The sequence below is a fragment of the Perognathus longimembris genome, chromosome 3 (assembly GCF_023159225.1).
Source record: "Perognathus longimembris pacificus isolate PPM17 chromosome 3, ASM2315922v1, whole genome shotgun sequence".
Classification (NCBI taxonomy): Eukaryota; Metazoa; Chordata; class Mammalia; order Rodentia; family Heteromyidae; genus Perognathus; species Perognathus longimembris.
The window spans coordinates 110,420,900-110,444,343 of NC_063163.1; the positions used below are offsets into that span (position 1 = coordinate 110,420,900).

General features: G+C 37.8%; 1 protein-coding gene across 2 annotated transcripts in view; it reads right to left on the reverse strand.

Annotated features, from left to right (window-relative positions):
- The window catches only part of Gucy1a2 (guanylate cyclase 1 soluble subunit alpha 2), a 217,989-nt gene that overhangs the window by 81,563 nt on the left and 112,982 nt on the right, over positions 1-23,444 (reverse strand). For both annotated transcript variants that reach the window (XR_007210533.1, XM_048343770.1), the window contains exon 6: positions 11,908-12,051. Coding sequence is in view for 1 of the 2 variants with exons in the window: in XM_048343770.1 (XP_048199727.1) it covers positions 11,908-12,051 (144 nt within the window). In the remaining variant the exon portion in view is untranslated. The remainder of the gene's footprint in view (positions 1-11,907; positions 12,052-23,444) is intronic.

A 23,444-nucleotide genomic window follows, 5' to 3' on the forward strand; every position in this document is an offset into this window, starting at 1 on the left:
AGGCCTAACAACAGCTTTCAACATGAGAACAGAAATAGTATTGGGAGAATGTGTGTCTGTCTCCAATTTTCCAAGTTCATTGTCGATTCCATAGGTTGTAATTCTTAGCTGTTCACAGGCACATCTAGTTTGCTTATCCCTCGCTTCCCTAATACTTAACCAACTGTTTAGAAAACAGTCAGTATTCTACAAGCACTTGTGGAACAAATGAGTAAGTCACTCTTGGCAAGACTCTGATCAGCTTCATGGGGAAACATGCTTCATCTGAGTTAAAACAGCTAGCTTCTGCCAAAATATCCTTTCCTCCTTTGGTAGGCCCGTGGACACTCCAGACCTGTGTTCCTATGGACTCCGTTTCGTGATTGAACAGTCATTGGGATAGCAACCAAGCCCCGAGTTCAAGTCCTATAAATATAGGACAAAAAAAAAAAAAAAACTCCCTCTTTTCTTCAATTTCAACAGGTCTCCGACTAGGAACTATTTGCATGCATTTCAGACATTGTTTTCAAAATTACCATATTTTCCCACAGCCAGCTCTGAATTAATTCAGTGTTACTAAAAATTTTTTTTTTTCGGTCCTGGAGCTTGAACTCAAGGTCTGGATGCTGTCCCAGGGATGTTTTTCTTTGTTTTCTCAAGGCTAGCACTCTACCACTTGAGTCACAGCTCCACTTCTGGCATTTGGGGAGATGAGATTCTCACAGACTTCTGCTCAGACTGGCTTCAAACTGTGATCCTCAGATTTCAGACCCCTGAGTAACTAGGATTACAGGTGTGAGCCGCAAGCACCCAGCCTAAATTTTTGTTTCTGGTTTAACCTTTGAACAAACACATTAAAGGCAAGTGATAAAGTAGAATCATTTCTTAGACTTGAATCTACATGTAAATTTAATCTGGTAACACAAGGTGACAATTTCAGGAGCAGTTAAGAACCAATACAAATACACAGACATTGATTCAGCCATTAAGAAAATGCTGAGGTTGCTAGGAGACCATATTCCAAATAAGGAACAATGTAGTGGTGACCAAACCATTACCCTAGGCCTGACTTGACATCAATGCGAAGCTGAAGAGACTTTCTGAAGTACTTGGGACACTGAATTATTACTAATACCTTTGCCACTCTGATTTGAGAGTTGCCTATCAAGGGTATGAAAATCCATCTTCAGGAGAACACAAAATCAAGGTGAGTTCATAACAGTGAGGGGGTTTGCAGCACTAACAGCCTTTTCCTTATATTTAGGATAAATTTATACCTTTGGTACAATGCCTTAATGATGTCACAATATTTAACAAACTTTAATTTTTCAAAGCACCTACATCTCAAGTCCATACTTTGTATTTTTATGTGTTTTTATATTTATAAAGACATGATAGATATGAAATGTAGAACTGGTTCATTGGTATGTTTTAGGGAATTTTTTTTTGGGGGGGGTGGCAATCCTGGTGTCTGAACTCAGGACCTGAGCATTGTCCTTGAGCATTTTTGCCCAAGGCTAGTATTCTACCCTTCGAGCCACAGCTCTACACCTAGCTTTGTTATTTGTAATTAATTGGAGATAAGAGTCTCTTGGGCTTTCCTGCCCAGGCTGGCTTTGAACTGCAATCCTCAGATCTCAGCCTCCTGAGTAGATAAGATGACAGGCGTGAGCCACCACCAGCACCTGCCGGTTTTAAGGGATTTTGATTATCTTCTGTATGCTAGTCTTTTAGGGATTACTTTATATTTTGTAATTCAAGTTACCTCAAAAAAATTTTAAACTCTTCTTTGGGACAAAATGTGCTATTTCAAGAAATAATACCAAATATAAAACTAAAACCTAAGTCAACAGTGTGGTAAGAGTGTACATCATGCACTACTGTCTTAAATCACATATATATGTATATATACACATATATATACATACATATCATTGTAAGATTAAGATACTAATGTTAGCATATTGCATAATAGGTTTAAAAGAGACTGTGTTACACTGGCAGTGAATGATAAAAGGTCTCTTTTCAGTAAGGCTGAAGAAAGAGACCATATTCTAAAGATAATGTTTCTAACCTTTCAAAATAGGTTGGCAAAATCCTACCCCTTTAGGAACAAGCAGTGGTCAACGGAGAGCCTTATTCTTTACATAACTTCAGTTAAATAAAAAAATCAGGAACTGCCTACATGCTCAAAGGCTGCAGAATAGCATTCCACATGAAAACCAACTAAAAATGAATAACATGACTCACAATTAGTTCAACTTAGAGCACTGTTGCAGACCTCCTGGCCAACACAGTCCCTGGAGACAGGTTAAATAAATGTAATAGACTATAGCTTCCTTAAAACTATTTACTAAAACGATAGTATTATCAATGATTTAAACCATGTCCCTCCCCACTAAAGAATATAATTCTCACCAAGCATATGTGTCTCATGCCTGTAATCCTAGCTATTCATGAGGATGTGATCTGAGGATCACAGTTTGAAGCCACCCTCTGGCAGGCAAGTCCCTGAAACTCGTATCTCTAATAAATGACCAAGAAAGCCAGAAGTTGAGCTGTCACTCAAATGGTAGAGCACTAGTCTTAAGAAAAAGAAGCTCAGGGACAGTACCCAGGCCCTGAGTCCAAACCCCAAGACTAGCACACACACCAAAAGAAAAAAGAAAAACAAAAGCAAAGAAAAAGATTGAGAGTCTATGGCTCTGTAATACTGAAATTACTCATTACTAAAGATAAAAGCTAAAGGAGGCCAGCAGTGGAGTTCTGTTGACACACACTGCAGAGGCAATGTACTGCATTAAAACATTACACTGACATCTTAAGGGATAATGTTCTGTCTAATAAACTCATCCGTGGAGCCTTCTTCCAGGTAAGTAACTCTATGACTAAAATGAATACTTGGTTCCATGTCTATAGCAAACAGAATACGATGCAGTCATTATATTCAAAGAATAACCTATGGAATCGCATAAATACTGTACTTTTAAATATGTAGTTCTTGTACTGCAATCTACAATAAATGATAAACAGTGGGAAATAGAGAAAAATAACTGCACAACACAATTTATTGTCTCCCAGACTCACCTGGCCAGTGATTGCAATTTTCAAAATAATGATATTTTCCTCATGTAAGTGAATCTGATCAAAAAATTATTTTGAAGCTGGGCACCAGTGGCTCACACCTGCAATCGTAGCTACTCAGGAAGCTGAGATCTGAGGATTGCAATTTGAAGCCTGACATGGCAGGAAAGTGTGAGATTCTCATCTCCAATTAACAACCGAAAGGCCAGAACTGGAGGTGTAGCTCAAGTCGTAGAATATTAGCCTCGAGCCAAAAAGCTCAGGGACCGTGCCCAGGCCCTAAGTTCAAGCCCAGGTCCAGCACACGTGCACACACACATGCGCAGGCATGCACACACACACACACACACACACACACACGGATCATTTGGATGGAAGACCTCTCATGCTCTTAAAAGGAACATCTAAAATGAATTTAAATTTCCTAATGACTAAAACTGTGAAAAATCTAACTTAATGAAGCACTAAAAGCAACAGGAAAATTGACTTTGTGCATTTTTTCAAATTTTTATTATCAAACTGATGTACAGAGAGGTAGACTTTGTGCATTTTAGCATGCTTTCATTTTATATCTACAGTGAATAGTGATGTTTAAAAAGTATTTTCTTCCTTTTCAAAGAGGAGATGACAACAATACTTCCCCTGTAATAATTCCTGTAGAGTTATTGTAAGAAAGACTTCAACAATGCACAACATGAAAGCATTTCACACAGTGGCCGGCTTGCATGCTGCTATGTGTTTCAGTAGATGTCACTTATTTATTCCACAGTAGACAACTTACTCACAAATAGGTGATTCTGTCCTTTCTACTTAAAGACAGCTTTATCTGTGACTTCAGTTGACCACAGACATAAATGTGAAAGTGAATCATTAGTAATTACCCTCCTATGAAAAAAATAGACATCACTTTGAACTTCCATGTCTAGCCATAGAAAGTCTCCTAACAAGGCAATGAAAAATTATGGCACCAAGATTTGAGGTACACTGACTTGGAAATGGATAAGCAGTACATATTTGGGGATCAGAGGCCTTTATGAGCATCATCCTACTATAGAAGTGACCAGAAAGCACTTTAGAGAGCACGGCAGGAGCAAGGTGAACAGTGAAATCCAAAAAGTGCCAAGGGGAGGCCTTAGTAAATCCTCCTTATTTTCAGACAACACCCCAAAAGGTACTATCATAGACATAAAGGTGACATAAAAACCCAGGAATAAGCCAGGTGCCAGTGGTCACACCTGTAATCCTAGCTACTCAGGAGGGTGAGACCTGAGGATTGTGGTCGGAAGCCAGCCCAGGCAGAAAAGTCCTGAGCCTCTTATTTCCAATTAACCACTCAAAAACCAGAAGTGGTGCTGTGACTCAAAGTGGTAGAGCACTAACCTGGAGCAAAAAGAGGCTCATGGACAACACCAGGTCCTGAGTTCAAGCCCCACAACCACCTCCCCCTGCCCCAAGAAAAAAACAGGAATAAATCTGAAATAGAATGTCTTCTGAGAACCCCAAACCAGATTTTCATCATCTGGTCCTTGACTGGCAAGACCTCTACCTTCTGCCCATAGCACACACAGCATTTCTCTGCAGGAGTGTAGCATCAACCTAAAATCAATATGATTTCTTATAATGTTGTATATACAATATCTAGCACTGAGATAAAAATGGGAATTACACATACAGAGGATAGGTAACATGGTTAAAAATCAAGCAAAGGAATAGATAATGTCATGGACCACAGGGCTGTAGAGAAAAGATTTTTATCAAATAGTCTATAATTTCTGTAGATCATACATGATCAAGGATATAAAATAAAAAATGACACATGGAACTGTTAACAGTAAGTAGGAAGTGAGTGAATTTAACAAATGATTTTTATGGTGAATGGAAGACTAGAGAATTAAAAGAATGATCTGTAAACAGTACACCAAATAAAGTTCTATGAGTGTAAAGGATGCCAGCAACTCAAACAAGTGTAATATAGCCTAACTCTTGTTAAACTCTCAGTGAACAAATATTTTACATATATTTCTTGTTAAAATAGACATATACATATTTCTAGTGCCAAATAAACTCACTATACAAAACAGATTTGTTAAAAAACAAAAACACACACATTCAACCACAATATTCATGACTAATATGACACATCATCTCTGTATGTTATTGCCACAGTGGAATAGTCATTTACTAAATCTGTAATAAGATACAATGCATTCCCTGGGAGATTAAAAGCAAATGAAAATGTGTCTGATGTATAAATATGAGACACTTAATGTGGCTCCATATCTTAACAGTGTATAAATGTACCACCTATGTTATTCTTCATATCCCCTTAAAGTTTCTCTCCTTCGATGCAGGATTTAGATACAGAGAATTTCAAGGAAGTATGCACACTTCAAGATGAAAAGAGTAGGGCTGGGGATATGGCCTAGTGGCAAGAGTGCCTGCCTCATATACATGAGGCCCTGGGTTCGATTACCCAGCACCACATATACAGAAAATGGCCACGAGTGGCACTATGGCTCAAGTGGCAGAGTGCTAGCCTTGAGAAAAAAGAAGCCAGGGACAGTGCTCAGGCCCAGAGTCCAAGCCCCAGGACTGGCAAGATAAACAGAAAGCCCACAGACTGGGAGAAGATCTTTACCGGACATTCAACAGACAAAGGCCTCATCTCTAAAATATATGCAGAACTAAAACAATTGCCTTTTTCCAAAACAAAACCGCAAAGAACCAATAGCCCCCTCATCAAGTGGGTTAAAGACTTACAAAGAGACTTCTCTGATGAGGAAATGAGAATGGCCAAGAGACATATGAAAAAATGCTCTACATCACTGGCCATAAAAGAAATGCAAATCAAAACAACATTGAGATTCCATCTCACCCCAGTAAGAATGTCATATATCAAGAAAACTAACAATCACAGTTGTTGGAGGGGATGTGGCCAAAAGGGAACCCTACTTCATTGCTGGTGGGAATGTAAACTGGTTCAGCCACTCTGGCAAGCAGTATGGAGACTCCTCAGAAGGCTAAATGTAGAACTCCCCTATGAACCAGCAACCCCACTTTTGGGTATTTATCCAAAAAACCACAAACAAAATCACAGTAAAGCCACCAGCACAACAATGTTCATTGCAGCGCAATTTGTCATAGCGAGAATCTGGAACCAACCCAGATGCCCCTCCGTAGACGAATGGATCAGGAAAATGTGGTACATATACACAATGGAATTTTATGCCTCTATCAGAAAGAATGACATTGCCCCATTTGTAAGGAAATGGAAGGACTTGGAAAAAATTAAACTAAGTGAAGTGAGCCAGACCCAAAGAAACATGGACTCTATGGTCTCCCTTATTGGGAATAATTAGCACAGGATTAGGCAAGCCACAGCAGAGGATCACAAGAGCCCAATAGCAATACCCTTATGATCACATAAGATGATGCTAAGTGAAATGACCTCCATTTTATGGAAATGATTGTTATATCACAGTTGTAACTACTTTCAACATCCCATGTGTATCTGTAGTTTATACTGTTCATGATGTTCTTGTATCACCTTCTTGGATTGTATCTACACTATCTCTGTAATCTTGTCTGAGTATATTGGAAACCGTGTATACTGGTACTAGAATTAGGAAATTGAGAGGGAATACCAAAATTGAGAGACAAAGGGTAATTTAAGAGAAACAACAAAAGCAATACTTGCAAAACTGTATGGTGTAAGTGAACTGAACACCTCAGGGGGGGAAGGGGGAGGGTGGAGGGGGGTATGAGGGACAAGGTAACAAACAGTACAAGAAATGTATCCAATGCCGAACGTATGAAACTGTAACCTCTCTGTACATCAGTTTTACAATAAAAACTTTAAAAAGAAGAAAAGAGTATAAAGAAACCCATTAGTACTGTTCAATAAAGGGGAGTTAGTAGAAAATAAGAAGTAACCAAGGGAATATACTTTATCAAAGTATATCATACATATGCATGAAAATATTACTGAGAAACTCCTCTGTAAAATTCTATGCATCAATAAAAATAGAAAAAAGAACTTAAAAATATAAAGGTACCAATTAGAATTTTACAAACAAATAATTACCAAAGAATTATAGAAAATTAACTTATCAAATAATTAGCTCTTCTAACTACGATCTGAAACTGAAATCCCATGAGGTTAATTAAATACCACAATATTTGCCAAGAGTAAAATCCCTCCAAATTTTGAAATATAATTAGATTTCTTTTGCAAATAGCAACAACTATTTAAAAATTAATTGGGAGAATAATAATCGTTTCATAATCTCAAAAAAATCCTATAAGCTCATTAGAAGCAGTTGAGGTTTAAGGAACATTTTAGTGTATTACAAATCCATGTAAATTGTACATTAATATTCTTGCTTGTAAGCTAGGAAGTTAGAACAAAAAATAATCCTAGCATTTCCCTGATTTGCAGTTGAGATTGTTAAACACATTAGTATTACAACATGATTACACATTGTATTTGAATTCTACTTTACATTCTCCTTATTATTGCCTCATCATATAAGATGTACTGTTCCTTGAATTGCTGAAGGAATTTGGAATTTTGGTGTATACGCAATGAAAATTTGTGAAAACATTTAAAAAATTAAAAACCCTGAAGCCGGGAATTAAAACTTAGATTTTTAGATACATTCATTATTCTTCAAAATCCTTAAATAGAGAAAATGTCACTTGCTTTTGTAACATATCCTTAATTATATTTTCTAGTGAATCCTCAAGCCAGTTTCCTTTTCCGTGAACATTTTGTAAAAGAATGAAGCAGAAACAGTAAGAAATATTTGTTATTTTAATCAAAGTGTGGTTAAAGACTAGCATCAGTTCAACTCTTAAGCACTAAAACTTCAGCAGAAATATCTTTGCAAGATTAGCCTTATAAGATTAAAAAGCACAAAGTCATACAATTTTCTAGTGAAATCACAATATAGCTAGCTCATGAAAGGAAGAATAGAAATCCAATTTTACTCTTTTGACTATTTCTTCCTCTAGGGAAAACTAAAAATGTATGGCTGTAATAGCAGAATTTCCATATTTTCATCCAGAAGAATATGCCTCAACTGTGAACAAATTATTACCTTTTTCAAGGCAGCCCTAATTAAAACCACTGTGGACTAATTTTTCTTAATTTATTGCATCATTAGACCACATTGATGTATGCTTTCTAGATATTGTCTAACACTATTACCTGAGAGTCATTAAAGAATATCATTTGCTTCAGTGTTTATAGGCTAAAGATGTATACAGTCCCTGGTAACTATTAAATGGAAAAGCATAATTTAAAAAACATATCAGTTTTATAACTGATGAGTTAAAGACATTAAAAATCACTTCCAATCAGTTATAATGGACTCATGTGACTCCCAATGACTCCCAATTTCCAGAGGTCTATAAAACCATACAAAATGATCTGTTTGTCAAAATCTGAAAGTTTGATTTTAAAAGGGTTTTTGGTACAATTATTGCAGCTTAAATAGCTTCTATATTGGACAGCATAAAACTTATCTAATTTGAGGCAAGAGAATCAACTTCCCACATAATGAACTTATTGCAATGCCCAAGCATTTCATAATGGAAGATTCTCTGTGTGTTCAGAAATGTTCTCAAAGCACCAAGCCAGAGGGCATTTTAAAATAAATCAATATGCCACAAAGAATCCCAAACCATGCAAATACTATAAATCAGTAATGAAGCTAAAATTATTAAGGTGGTTTTATTATTTTTAATTCTCTCTCTTCAATCTGATTAAATCTATGTGGACATTTCCTCTTCTGATTTAATAAGACGATCTGATTCATGAGACAGAGCTCATGTTTCATTTCACAAATGAAAATATTGATGAACACTGGAAATAAAAAGCATGATTTTCTGGTTCTGGTAATTTAAGTTTGTTTGACAATGTTGCAATCAATTTTTAATATTTTAACTCCTAGCAGGTAAAATACAAAATAAAGAAAACAATCCCAAACAAGAAGACTTTCCAGGTGTAGGCTGTATGATTTAAGAAGTGACACTTGTTTAGTTGGGTGCAGTCTGCAAAAGGCATTCCTGTAGATTTTGTTTACTTGGTGGTGTGTGAATTGCCATTCATATATTTCACTATTTCAGTAATTATGCCCTGAGGGAACTTAATCTAAATTTTTCTTTTTGACGCTCCATCTTTTGCTATTTTCATCACTAGCAAAAGTAGACAGGGAACTACTTTTTGAGATTTGTGAAATATGAACGCATTACAGACACATGAATAAAAGAGGAGTAAAATGATCCATATTGGGCTGGATTTGTTTCCCTTTACACTTTTTCCAAATGGATTTTTAAACCAATTTTGCCCTTTTGAACTTGGAAGTAAATGGAACCCAACTATAGAATTCTTCAATGATGACTTCATGTTTTTGACCTTCAATCCGCATGAGGTCAGTAGCTGATGTTAAGTTTTGTAGCTGAATGCTGTGCTGAGAAAAGTAAATACATTGGGTGGGTTACAATTACGTGCAAATATATTGACTGAAATATGGTAGACTCAAGGAAGAACTCAAATAGTATAATTCCTTAGAAAGGCAAAGGTAGCAGTTTAGCAATAGAAAACACCAAGAAGCAGGTACTGAAAAGGAGTGGGGCAGGGCTTAGGGGGAAGAGGTGGACGAGTGAAGAGAAGAGGGGAAATGCAGACAAGAATCCCATGTATAGGGCTGGGGATATAGCCTAGTGGCAAGAGTGCCTGCCTCGGATACACGAGGCCCTAGGTTCGATTCCCCAGCCACACATATACAGAAAACGGCCAGAAGTGGCGCTGTGGCTCAAGTGGCAGAGTGCTAGCCTTGAGCGGGAAGAAGCCAGGGACAGTGCTCAGGCCCTGAGTCCAAGGCCCAGGACTGGCCAAAAAAAAAAAAAAAAAAAAAAGAATCCCATGTATAGTCTACAAAATTAAAAGGAGTGAGAGACGGTATGGATTGGAGAGGGGTGGATGAGAATGTTCAAAGGGGTGACATGAAGATGCTCTGTATTCACAAACTGCTTTGTTAAGTGGCAACTCCTTTGTACAACTACTTAAAGATAATAAAACACTGAAAAAAATAAAATACATTATATCTTATTATATTGTGTATCATGGTGTATCTACTTAGCAGTTGAGAGACTTATCTCCAGTAGAAACTATTGTGAAAAATACCATTATGATAATCTTGTGTGTGCTTTAGCACCTCGCTGGAGAAAACACCAGCAGAGAAACTACTGGACTCCAGGTAGGTAAAAGGGATTTCCAAAAGGGAGTTATAGAGGAAGGAGAAAAACAGAGGACAAATAAAATTGGAACCCACTCTGTCTATGTATAAGGCATCTTACAGAGAGGCAGTGTGCAATAATATATACACCTGCAAAGTCCCATGGTGAACTACCTTTGTACAATTAATATACACTGAAAAAATGAATGCCAGGAAAGCAAAACAGACTTGGTTTGGAAGGGAAGTAACCGATGGTCTTGCGAGGGAGGGCCAATGGAGAAGGTGAAGGAGAGGGAATATGGCGAAAATTCTGTATAGGCTTGTATGCAAAGAGAATGATGGGATCTGCTGATGTTGTTTTAGGAAGGGGAGAGGAGAATAGGGAGAGTGGGGGCCAGGATACATTGGGTCAGGGAACCTAGTATGTATGCATGGGAATAAAACAATTAAACCCCCTTGGGAACCTCATAACAGTTAACCAGCAATTGTTAAGGAAAAAGCAAATCCCTAGTGTTCTTCAGCAGTGGCGTTGGTAGATATTGAGAGGTTTGCCAAACTACTAGCAGTAGGCAGAAACCCTGTGTCATAATGTTTATTGCTTGTAGTGATCTGATTACTGAGGAGGAAAATGACACAATGACAACTTTGGTTGTATGTGCTGGAAACAACCTTCTGCTAGTTTTGGGCTGATGACTGTCTTTTGATGCTCTTTCACACAGCAGAAGAGCTTTCATTTCAATGTAGCAAAATGTATACTACTTTACAATTTACAAATTTGGGGCTTAGTCCACCCTACATAAAGATGTACTGATGATAGAAGTTTACTGATTACCCATAAGTATATGCATACACACATTAATTTACCATTAGTAAACTCACTGACCGCAGTAGCTATTTGGCTTTTCACTGTCAAAACCAGCTAGGATTGATGTATGTATTGATTTACAAAGTAGAGAAGCAATAAAATAAATAAATAAAATTTTAAAAACTCAATTTATTTTCCACATGGAAAGACAATTGTCTCACCCACCATTTCTTGAAACATCTACCCTTCCCACACTGCCCCAAAAGTGACTTTTCCATTTGCCAAGTGTTTTTCTCTAATGTACTGCAGCCTCCTCTCAGATGCCATTAGAGTTGAAGTCCGTTGACTTACCTCTTCTAGGATCCTTTAGCATGATAGTGTCAGATGGCTGGTTTGTGTCTCTGTACAGTTACAGGACAGCAATTGCTTTTGTGCATTCCTTCTGTGTCCCCATCTAGAACCCCATAAATGTATGTTATGATCCCCACAGGTGTTCGCACTGTTTTCAAAATCTCCCAAGTGTCCCTGAGCTCCAAGTTCTGCCACAGGAAATTATTGCAAAACTCAGGTCCCAAGCTTCATAAGCAACTTGTAGGCCTAGAAATTCGGTACAGAAAGCTGCCTTCTGCATCCCTTTCCTGTGTTGGACCACATCCCACTTTTCTTTTTCCTAGATTTAGGGGTTGTTCCAGGTTGTTCTCTGTTCATTCTGAAGCACCTGATTTATCTGCACTTGGGAATGACCGTGATACAAAGAAAGGTACACTGAAGACTCTCCCAGATTGCTGAGAGACTTACCTGAATAGGTCTTCCATCAGGAGTGAGCACCTCTTCTGAAAGCTCCATCATCTTCAAGGCCATCAGCGCAATGGGCTTGGCATGGCACAGGCTTTTCCTATGAAGTCCCGCAGCGACACAGTACGCATCACCTATTGTCTCCACCTGCAACAACCAGACAGACCAAAGGCAAACTTAGGATAATCAGTCGGGGGTGGGGAGGAGGAAAGGAAGGAAATGATCAGTTATCTGCAATCAGGAAGGTTGCTGAAAACAATTCAGGAAAACATCAATAAATTCAGCAATTAGATAACTGAGTATAATCACAGCAGAGCTAGGAGACAGCCACAATCCAACACTGACATCTCACTCCAGGCCCTTCATGATCACCGTAGATGATCACTGAAATTGGGAATAACTGGAATAGAAACTAATTTTATCCCTTCAAAAAGATACTTGTCTGTATTTTTCCAAGACAATTTTCAAACAATGTCCTTTATAAGAGCCACCTTCTCATCTTCTTCAGACTTTCTATAATTCTGTCTCTGTTCCCACTTCCCAAATGTTCCACGTGTTTACCAGCATCTGTAACTGCTTGTCAGGTCTGTGCTTCCTTAGGAATTATAATACCTAGAATTCCGTGTGTGTGTGTGTGTGTGTTTTATTTTAAGCAACATATTTAATATACTACATGGTATTTTTATTATTTTTTTATATCCTATCTATCATGTAGAAAATTAAAATGTAAATAGGTTGAGAAATATAGCCGATTGATTCCGAGAAATATTCTTTATAATCTTACTCATGGAAAATTACATGTGACTATCATTTTAAATATATGCAGATAGGCACATATATTTATAAATGAAGATGAAAGTATATACTTACCTGTGTATCTCATTTTGAGTGATTATTAATGTGTCTCTGTTAAACTGTAAAGTTGTATATCAAACTTCACTTCCTCTAGGAAGCTGTCCCTTATTTTATAATAAACTGGCAGTCTGTCATTTTTTTCATGTGAGCTGAAAGTTATCATACATTATGAGGAGAATATAATTATTCTTTTTCTTTTTTGTAGGGTGGTGGAGGAAAGAAGGACCCTGTGCTTCTGGTTTTAGCAAGAGGGATATTTTCTATTATAAATTATCTAGATGGCCTTTATGACATTCTTGACAGTGCTGTATAGTTAAAAGTATGTTACTTTGTGCAAATGTCTGTATCTGAATTCTTTTATCCAAAATCAGAGATTAAAATTTGTGTATTCATACTCGCTGCCATTTAATGTGCCAAGCATTTCACATGTGTTATTCCTCACCCTCAATGGAAGAAAAGTATTAATTATATTTGGAGATGAGAAATTGCATTGCAAAAACCTATCTATAACCATCACCATGCAATTAAATAGTTCGCAGGCACTGTTCTTTCCTGGCTCTTACCAAAGTTCATTGTCAGTATTCGTACAACATGGTAATTACTATTTTTATATATTTAAAATATCCAAGATTAAACATTCACCTCCTCAAATATCCAAATCATAAAAGATTGACCCAACTTATTTTCAGAGGAAAAAATTCTCTAATGATCCACCGTAGGTAAGGAGGTATAATCCTCACTAGTTCTGATATTCAATACATGATAAATATTATATTAAATACTAGATTCCAATTCCAGCATCTCTTTTTCTGTGAAGTCATCAATGGTCTTTTCATTAGTTCTTAGTAAAAGAACTAATTTCTTCTCCATTTTATATCTACCATTTATATCTAACTGGTAAATTTACCAGAGACTATAATGAATGTGCAGCCATGAATAATCAGTATCTATCACCAGCTAAGATGAGAGGTCTTTTTCAACTATACATTCTTGGTATATGTATTCTATATTGTTGGTCTAAAGCATGGTTGTTAATAAATACCTACCATCATAATAACTGTCAAACATGTTAACCCTGTTAACAATTATCATTCATTCTGGTATTTTACTATCATTGCTGATTTTTTTTCTTTTTTACTATTTTGACTATATTTTACTATTCATTTCATGAGCACTATCAAGATGTTTGTGTCATATAAAACTAAATAGGAAGAGCTGCCTCAATGACTCAAAGATATTTTCTCATAAACGTATCAAGAGTTACAAAGTATTCTACTAAGATTCAACAGTGATAATTCCATTTCATGTGAATGCATTCTAACATTAATAGTTACTAAAGAAATGAACCTGAAAATTCTTGGTAATATCGGTAAATTGCATACATTAGAGTGATATGGTGTTGATTTATTTTGTATGTATATAACACACTCATATAAAGATATATTCATTATAATATATAAAATTTAGCATATAAATATGGAAAATTTGTAGATATTTCTATATAAATAACTACATATAAATAATATTTATATATTTGGTATATAAATATTCCAAGTGCATATATATAAATATATATATATTATCTTGGTGAAACACTATTGCCTTTGGACTGGGGCATGGCTCAAATATTAGAGTACCTGGCTAGCAAGTATGAAGCTCTGAGTTCAAACCAGTAGCATGAACACACATGCGCACACACACACACACACACACACACACACACACACGCACGCAAAACCAACAACACCTGCAGCTTTCCATGAACACTCCAGTTTTCTCACATCTCCCTTCATTGAAGATATGTCTAGCAGAAATATATGTGGAAAGTTTAGTGGCTCCCACTGGAAATAATTAAGTTTACTTTGCTTCGTGAAGAGCAAGAATTACATAACAATCCTACTTGCTCTTGAGGTTATGAGTTAAACCTAAGCCAAACAAATAGATACAGTAAAGAGACTACACACAAAAAAAATCTTTTTAAAAACATTGGCTGTGTTCTGAATTCTTTATAATTGTCTCAGTATTTTTATAGAGTATTTTATAGAGTATTAGACGCAACAGACACCATCTAAACGATGATCTCCAACCAGTTCTGGAATGACACTAGATAAAAATAAAAATGGCTAATCAGCTCAGTAAGGAGGGGTGAGAATGAGAAAGGATTGATGCTTCTTGCAGATGTCAGCACAAACTCACATCCGTTTCCTAACACAGAAGAGATGTACACAAGGAAAATATCTGCCATGTATGGCCTACATAGTCCTATAGCTGCTTTAATAAGACGTTATAGGGTTAGCCTATCTTGCCATGTCTTTCTTCAAACATTTATAAGCAAATTGATAAACATTGATCCGGAAATAATGGCGGTAAAAATAAATTTCTTAGACATAGGCATTCTTTTATAAACTTCAGTTCAGTTTTAAGTCAAATCAAAGCATTCATTTTCAGTCCCTAATAGAATCACATTCCTCACTGTTTTTCTTCCTCGTTTCTAGTTAAGGCTCCAAGAAATATCTGGGATGGGATGTTTCTATACCAGGACTCAGCCCTCAAATTTTCTCAAGTTTTCAATTTCCCTATTTCTAGATGAATAATTATCTTGCTTTTTATTTTCTCAGAAGTGAGGGAGAATCTATAGCTTACTCATACCACTGTGATAGGAAATTTTCTGTCACTGATACAGAACAAAGCATGTCAAGTGTGTGTGTGCATGTGTGTGTGTGCGTGTTTATACTCTCCCACACTAGATACATAACTTTATTTTTCAATTACTTTCTTCTTTTAGTGATACTAGGGTTTGGGCTCAGGGCTTTCTACCACTTGAGTTGTGTTCTCAGTCCTCTTTGTTTTCCTTTAGTTTATTTTAGTGTTTCAATTTTGTTTCTGCTCAGTGCTAAGCTGAGACTATAACTCTTCTACATTTGGTTCCCAAGGAGCTGGGATTACAGATATGCATCACAAGACCTGGCCTAGATATTTATGTTTATTTCCCTGCATCCTAGCATGGTATTAGGATGCCTAAAACAATTTTACTAAATGCTTGAAACTGCATCCAGCTATGACATTTAGCGATTGGTGATGCCTGAAGTCCACTAGGCAAGGGTTTCAAATGCAAAACTCAGGACCAAATGCATAAGAGTCACCCCTAGGGTACTTGTTACAACTTAGGTCCTTCAGGGTGCTGGTAGCTCATGCTTGTAATCCCAGATACTCAAGAGAATAGGGATTCAAAGTCGGGGGGGGGGGGCAGGAAAGTCCATGAAACTGCTGTCTCCAAGTAGCCACCAAAAGAAGCCAGAAATGGAACTGTGACTCAAGTGGTAGAGCACTAGCCTTGAGTGACAAAGCTAAGGGAAAGCACTTGGGCTCTGAGTTCAAGTCCCAGTACTGGTTGCATGTATACACACACACACACACACACACACACACACACACACACACACACAGAGTTTTCATGGCCCACCTGACTTTACAAAATCAAAATCTAGATGTAAGCCCCAGTATCTTCATTTTCACAAACTGCTGGGTATATTTTATATTAAGAATTCTGGCATATGATAGGAATTTAAAATAATAAAAATATTCACCCAGGTGATCACTGTTATAAATGAGCCAGTGGGCTTTTAGAAAGGAGAAGCCCATTCCTTCCTCAATCCCACCCACCTACTCAGATATACTCATTCTCTCTCTCTTCCCACCCATCCATACTACTAATAAAACTTTTCCAGAACCTTAGACTCTACCTCCAAGCCCAAAGATGTGTGTATGCACACATGTGCAAATATGCCACACATGTTCACATACATGTATATGCACAAACATGCACATGTCATGTGCTCAGATATGCATGCACATGCATACCCCATACTTTACACACACACACACACACATACACGCACACGCACACACACACACCCCTGGTGCTGAAAATGGACAATATGTACTGGAGCAAGATCACATTCAGTGATCTCAACAGAGCTGCTGAGTTCTGTGAAATGGATCCAAATGAACACAGCATGTAATGACTTAGCAATTCACAGGGAAACAATTTTCACTAAGGATTTACTGATAAAACTACCTCCAAAACATCCCTTTGCTGTTTCAAAAAAAAAATAGTCTGTCTACATACACTCATTCTGGTGGATGTTTCTGACCCAAATACTGCTTTTAAGGCTGTCTGTACAGTGCTGAGCTTCTTTAGCCCTGGAAACAAGGCCATGGATATAAATAGAGCAGCAAGCTGGCCTGGGAGTGACTCCCAAATGAGGGGGAAAAAAGGATTCCAAGCGATTTCCAACCAAAGAAAGCTCCTTTCCGGATAAAACTCTCAGTAGCTGTATCAGTGTAAATTCCAGATACAGCACAGGAATCTCAATTATTTAGGAAATACTGGTGCCAGGCCCTAGGCCATTAATCACCAAGGTTATTAAATACTGAGGCATGTTAGCAAAGAAAAATAAATTGAAAAATCCAGTCCATTTTTTAAATTTTAATTTTAAACACTCAAGTTAGATGTAGGCAAATCAGGATTTTTGGCTTTTTTTCTGATATAAAGTCCTGTAAACACCTTTAAAAATAAGGCTCCAATTTTTCCAGTTCATCCATCACTATCACCAAATATTATTCCATGTTCCAGTCAAAAGGAACAACTCAATATTCTTGGCAAACTTTCTGTATCTTCTACAACTCTGCCTACATTTAATTCTCTTGCTGTATTTCTCAGTCCTCACACACTCACCCTCTACAAAATAAATATTAGGAGTTTATTATTTTTTTTAAGAAAAGTTTTCTGCAGATTTGTAACACACATTGAAACCAGTCCTCAGAATGTTGAAGGTCTACTCTATTTTCCACAAACACCTAAGGAATGTTCAAGATGTTAACTGAGGCCTCAAGGTGAATAGTGTAGTCCAAGCAAGGAGCACACAAGTGAAAACAACTCATTAAGAATTTGGTTTTAGGGCTGGGGATATAGCCTAGTGGCAAGAGTGCCTGCCTCGGATACACGAGGCCCTAGGTTCGATTCCCCAGCACCACATATACAGAAAACGGCCAGAAGCGGCGCTGTGGCTCAAGTGGCAGAGTGCTAACCTTGAGCGGGAAGAAGCCAGGGACAGTGCTCAGGCCCTGAGTCCAAGGCCCAGGACTGGCCAAAAAAAAAAGAAAAGAAAAAAAAAAAGAATTTGGTTTTAATCCATGTGCTAGGTGGTTCACATCTATAATCCTAGCTACTCAGGAAGCCAAGATCTGAGGACCCCAGTTTGGAGCCAGCCTGGGCAGGAAAGTCCATGAGACTCTTCTTAACTCCAATTAAGTCCCCAAAATCTAGAAGTGGAGCTGTAGTTCAAGTGGTAGAGCACTAGCCTTGACCAAAAAAGCTTAGGTCCAACATCCAGGCCCTGAGTTCAAGTACCAGGAGTAGTATGGGGCGAAAAAATATTCTTAAAAGAAGACAATATAGGGGCTGGGAATATGGCCTAGTGGCCCTGGGTTCGATTCCTCAGCACCACATATATAGAAAATGGCCAGAAGTGGCACTGTGGCTCAAGTGGCAGAGTGCTAGCCTTGAGCAAAAAGAAGCCAGGGACAGTGCTCAGTCCCTGAGTTCAAGGCCCAGGACTGGGGGGAGAGGAGAGGAAGAAGACAATATAGTCTCCACCAATTTTAACATTCTAATATTTTCGACAGCTATGGAATGACAACCTATTATCCTCTCAGATAAAGTATAGTTTTAGAAAATTAAGACAAATTCTTAAAAGAGGAGGACATGCTTCCAACGTCATTCTGATGGCCAATAAAGTATGATATCAAAGCCAGATTAGGATATTACAAGAAAATGAAATTACAGGTCAGTGTCCCTAATGAGCAGAAATGAAACACCCTCAGTAAAATACAAACAAAGCAAATAACACACTTAAAGGAGCACATACCATAATCAAGTGGAACTTGTCCCTAGGATGAAAAGATCTGAGATGTTTAATATATTCAACCCACTAATATAATTTGCTGCATTCGCAGAATGAAAGACATTTTAAAAATCAAAACCTATAGCTGGGCACCGGTGGCTCATGCTTGTAATCCTACTCAGGAGGCTGAGATCTGAGAATTGTGGTTTGAAGCCAGCCATGAGATTTTTATCTCCAATTAACCACCAAAAAAGCCAGAAGTAGAGATGTGGCTCACATGGTAAAGTACTAGCCTTGATCAAAGTGAAGCTCAAGAACAATCCCCAGGCCCTGAGTTCAAGCCCCAGGACCTGGCATAACAAACAAACAATATATGATTCTATCAATAGTTGCAGAAAAGACATTTGACACATTTAACAAAGTTCATCATCTTTTTTATATTAAAAAAAACATCTTAGCAACAAATGAGGTATGGAATGAATATATCTTAACACAAAGGTTACTAATGTTATACATCATCTTTGTCTCTATGTAGTCTTTTTCTCTCTTTGGGTAACAATAAACTACATAAAAAATTAAGTTCTAAGTTCAAACTCTTTGTTACTAGCCATTTAGTATGAGAAACTAGCATTCAATCTGTGTGCATTTTGTACTTTAAGTTTTACTGCCAATTATTTCAACCTTACAAAAAACATCACTTGATAACCGTAGCTTTGTTCCATAATCATTATCCCTAAGTAACTGCTTTGACCACTGAACAGTTAGAAGGGAATTTCTGATAAGTCTTATAATGTGAATAAGTTGTGTGTCTAACAAGGATTAATGCATGGCAGGAAGCTATTCCTTCTTTTCCTCATTCTTACTTCTGTTGGTCTGTTTCTCTCTCTCCCCCTCTCTTCTCCTCCCCTCCCCTCCCTTCCCATCCCCTCCCTTTCTCTCCCTCCCCTCCCCTCCCTCCTCCTCCTTCTTCTCTTTCTTCTTCTTCTTCTTCTTCTTCTTCTTCTTCTTCTTCTTCTTCTTCTTCTTCTTCTTCTTCTTCTTCTTTTTCTTCTTCCTCCTCCTCCTCCTCTCCTCTTCTCTCTCTCTCTCTCGTCTGTCTGATTGTCTTTCAGTCTTTCGGGGGACTACCTTTAAATCCTAACAACCTAAACAAATGAAGCTAATTGAGAAGTGTTTTATCTATTTTGGGTAAACATTGGATACATGTTTGTGTGCCTTCACACATATGATCAACTAAGCTAAGCATACTTCATGCACATATGTACATAATATACACCTATACTGACACCACACACATATACACACTTCATAGAAACCCAGATACACCTGTTTGATAAACAATAGCCAGGACCTATTCTAATCATTTTATATAAACCTTATTTCACTGCTTTATTTATAGCTGAAGAAAACAAGGCAGAGAGTTTAAATGAAGTGATTTAAAAGTAGGAAGATAAAAAATTGCAAGTAGTATATTTAAGACATCACTGACATTGTTCAGTTGAACTGAAAAAAATAAAGGGAATGAAGAGAAGATGATGCTTCTAGCATCTGCCCCTTCTTTATCTCCAACATAAGTGCTTGCCAAAGGCAATAATAATAATAATAATAATGAGGCAAAATCCCCTTCTATACTTTATTTTGAAACTGACAATATAATCCGCTTAGTAGAAAAGATCTCAAAACAGAATGCTTATCTGTTGCTTTCACCTTGTGTCCCAAAGCACACAAATTACTTCTTTTCCACTGATTAAAATTGTGCTAAAAATATATGCTAATTTTTATTACATTGGGTTGGCCTGTAGGCAAGTTATGCCCCCTTATTGAGAGCACAAGTTCCCAATGTTTATCAAATGAGAGAATGAATGAAATCAGTAATTACATTTTTACTTCAGAAATTTCTTCTTTTCTAAGGTACTGGGAGGCACTTCATTTTCAATCAAATTGTATTCATAAAACTTCTTTGTTCAATGGCAACTCCTCTGTACAGCAGCTTAAAGATAATAATAAAAGAAAAATTGCAGCAAAAGAAAATGTCATGATGTTGATGGAGGTCACAGATAAGAACTAGTAGAAACCCTTCATTGTGATCAATTTCTGAAGTATTTGTCCTGGTCATTAAAACAGAAAATATGTAAATCTTGGTGGAAGAGGGGGCGGGGGAGAGCCAGTTACTCTTTCCTAAATGGAACTGGCTTTAGTGCTGGAAAGTAGAATAAAATACTATATATGTATTGATAAAAGACAAACCATAACTTAAGTACTTTGAAAAACTCTCCGTTTTATGATAGCACAAAACAAGAGGAAAAGGGCGGCACTTCATTGTATACATTTTTTTTCTGCAAATTCCCAGTTCATGCTGAAGTGAGTCTTGAGCTTTTGGAAGGAGGGAGGCGGGACAAAGGTCCAGTGAGCAGACAGCTTCAGTAGCTCCATACTATCCAGTGTCAAGACAAATCAAATTTCCCAAGGCATAGAGTTTTATCACCTTGGAAGTTCCTGTAGAAAATGTCTGCTTTCATCTTTTGCCAAGAAGGTTAAAAAGATGAAGGCTTAAGCCTGTTATAGCTCTTTATGCAGTACGCAAATGCAAGTGCTCCCAGGATAACTGTGCAAAGCCTCTTGGGTCTTTCCCAGGAAAGTACACAGTAACTTGCCTGGCTCTCAGTTTCCAGAATGTGCTAAGGTTTGTTTGAACGTGTCTTTCATAACTCAGGCATTGAAAACGTGATCCTTAGTACAACAATGTCAGAAGACATTGGGAAAGGGAAGTTTGGGGCTGGCAAGGGTTCCACTCTTACGGATGGATCCATATCACATGAAGAAAGCCTGTAGGAGTGGGTTTGCCTTCCTTTCAGCTTCCCGCCAAGTGAGGATGCAGACCTAAGGCCATGGTTCTCCCAGCCCCCACATCTGTACGTCATAAACGTCCCCAGCTCCAGTAGTGTGGTTAGCAGATACATAGTAAGACAGAGCATATAGACTTTCTTCCTACAAAGTAGGTAAGGAATTGCCTAGCTAATCGGAGGCTATAGTAATAAAATAGAATAAGGTACTTTCATTCTTGAATTGTAATATATTCAGCCTTAATGGTTTTCAGAACCCCATCACATACACAGTGTATACTTTCTAACAGTGGAAAGAATTTTATCACTAAAAGAACTTTTCAGACTCTCATAAGAAAGTGATTTTGAAGGGCTGGGAATATGGCCTAGTGGCAAGAGAGCTTGCCTCGTATACATGAAGCCCTGGGTTTGATTCTCCAGCACCACATATCTAGAAAACGGCCAGAAGAGGCGCTGTGGCTCAAGTGGCAGAGTGCTAGCCTTGAGCAAAAAGAAGCCAGGGACAGTGCTCAGGCTGTGAGTCCATGCCCCAGGACTGGCCAAAAAAAAAAAAAAAAAAAAAAAAAAGAAAGTGATTTTGAAAGATTATGTAAAATTGTATTCAGGGTTGTTGTTGTTTTTGTCTTTGTTGTTGTTGTTTTTTACTTTTGTGCCAGTCCAGTACTTGAATTCTGGGCCCTGTCCCTGAGATTCTTTTTGCTCAAGGCTAATGCTCTACCACTTGAGCCAAAGCTCTACTTCTGGCTTGGTGGTGGTGGTGGTGGTAGTTAATTGAGGATAAGAGTTTCATTGACTTTCCTGCCTGGTCTGGCTACAAACTATAATCCTCAAATCTCAGCCTCCTGAGTAGCTAGGATTACAGGCGTGAGCCACCTGTGCTCAGCTTCAGTCTCATTCTCCTCATGTGCTCTTCATTGCGTGCACCTGAAATCACTGGTTCCCCTCTTGTACTCAGTAGACAATGGCTACCTAGGAGGAATGAAGGGAAAATGTTCTATCTGCTTTTTGACCCACAGGAAAGGTGCAAGGGAAAAGCTCATGTTCTTAAAGATGCAATATAGTGTTGCAAACTTCTGGACTATGATCATTCTTCTTGTCTCAAACCCTGGTCTGTGGATTTAAATAGGAGATCCCAAAATGTTTTCAAAAGCAAATCTTTTTCTATATCGTTCTCATTTAACAGTATAAACTTCAGGCTAAATAAAACCCACCAACCTATCAACCAACCAGACAAACAAAAGCACCCTGACATTTTTCCCTACAAGAAATTAACAAGGATAATCTATGAGTTAGAAGTTGTTGGCTCCAGGGCTTGCTATAATAATGCCTCAAGGCTGGTGGAAGTTTAAAAGTACTGGAAAAATTCAAGCTAATTTCCTCACTCTTCTGAGAATGACTCAATGGGGTATCTATCTTGCTTTAAAAAATCAGTCATTTGGCTAACTGTACTATAAATTATACCGTGATAAAGCTAAAGGTAATTTATACAAATTCTTATTTCATATAGAAATGGAAATCCTTCGTCCATCTTCCACAATGAATGCTTGCCACTCAGAAAAGACTCAACTAGCCAGGCACTGGGGGCTCACACCTGTAATTCTAGCTACTCAGGAGGCTGAGATCTGAGGATCAAGGTTCAAAGCTAGCCAGGGCAGGGAATTCCATGAGATGCTTCTCTCTAATGAACCACCCAAATCTGGAAGTAGAGCTGTGGCTCAAAGTGAGAGAGCACTAGCCTTGAGCAAAAAGATCAGGGACAGTGCCCAGGCCTTAAGTTCAAGCTCCCCAACTGATGAGAGAGAGAAACAGAGAGAGAGACAGACAGACAGACAGACAGACAGACAGACAGATAGACAGAGACAGACAGAGACAGACAGAGAGACAGAGAGAGACAGAGAGACAGAGAGATAGCGACAGAGAGAGAGAGAGGAGGCTC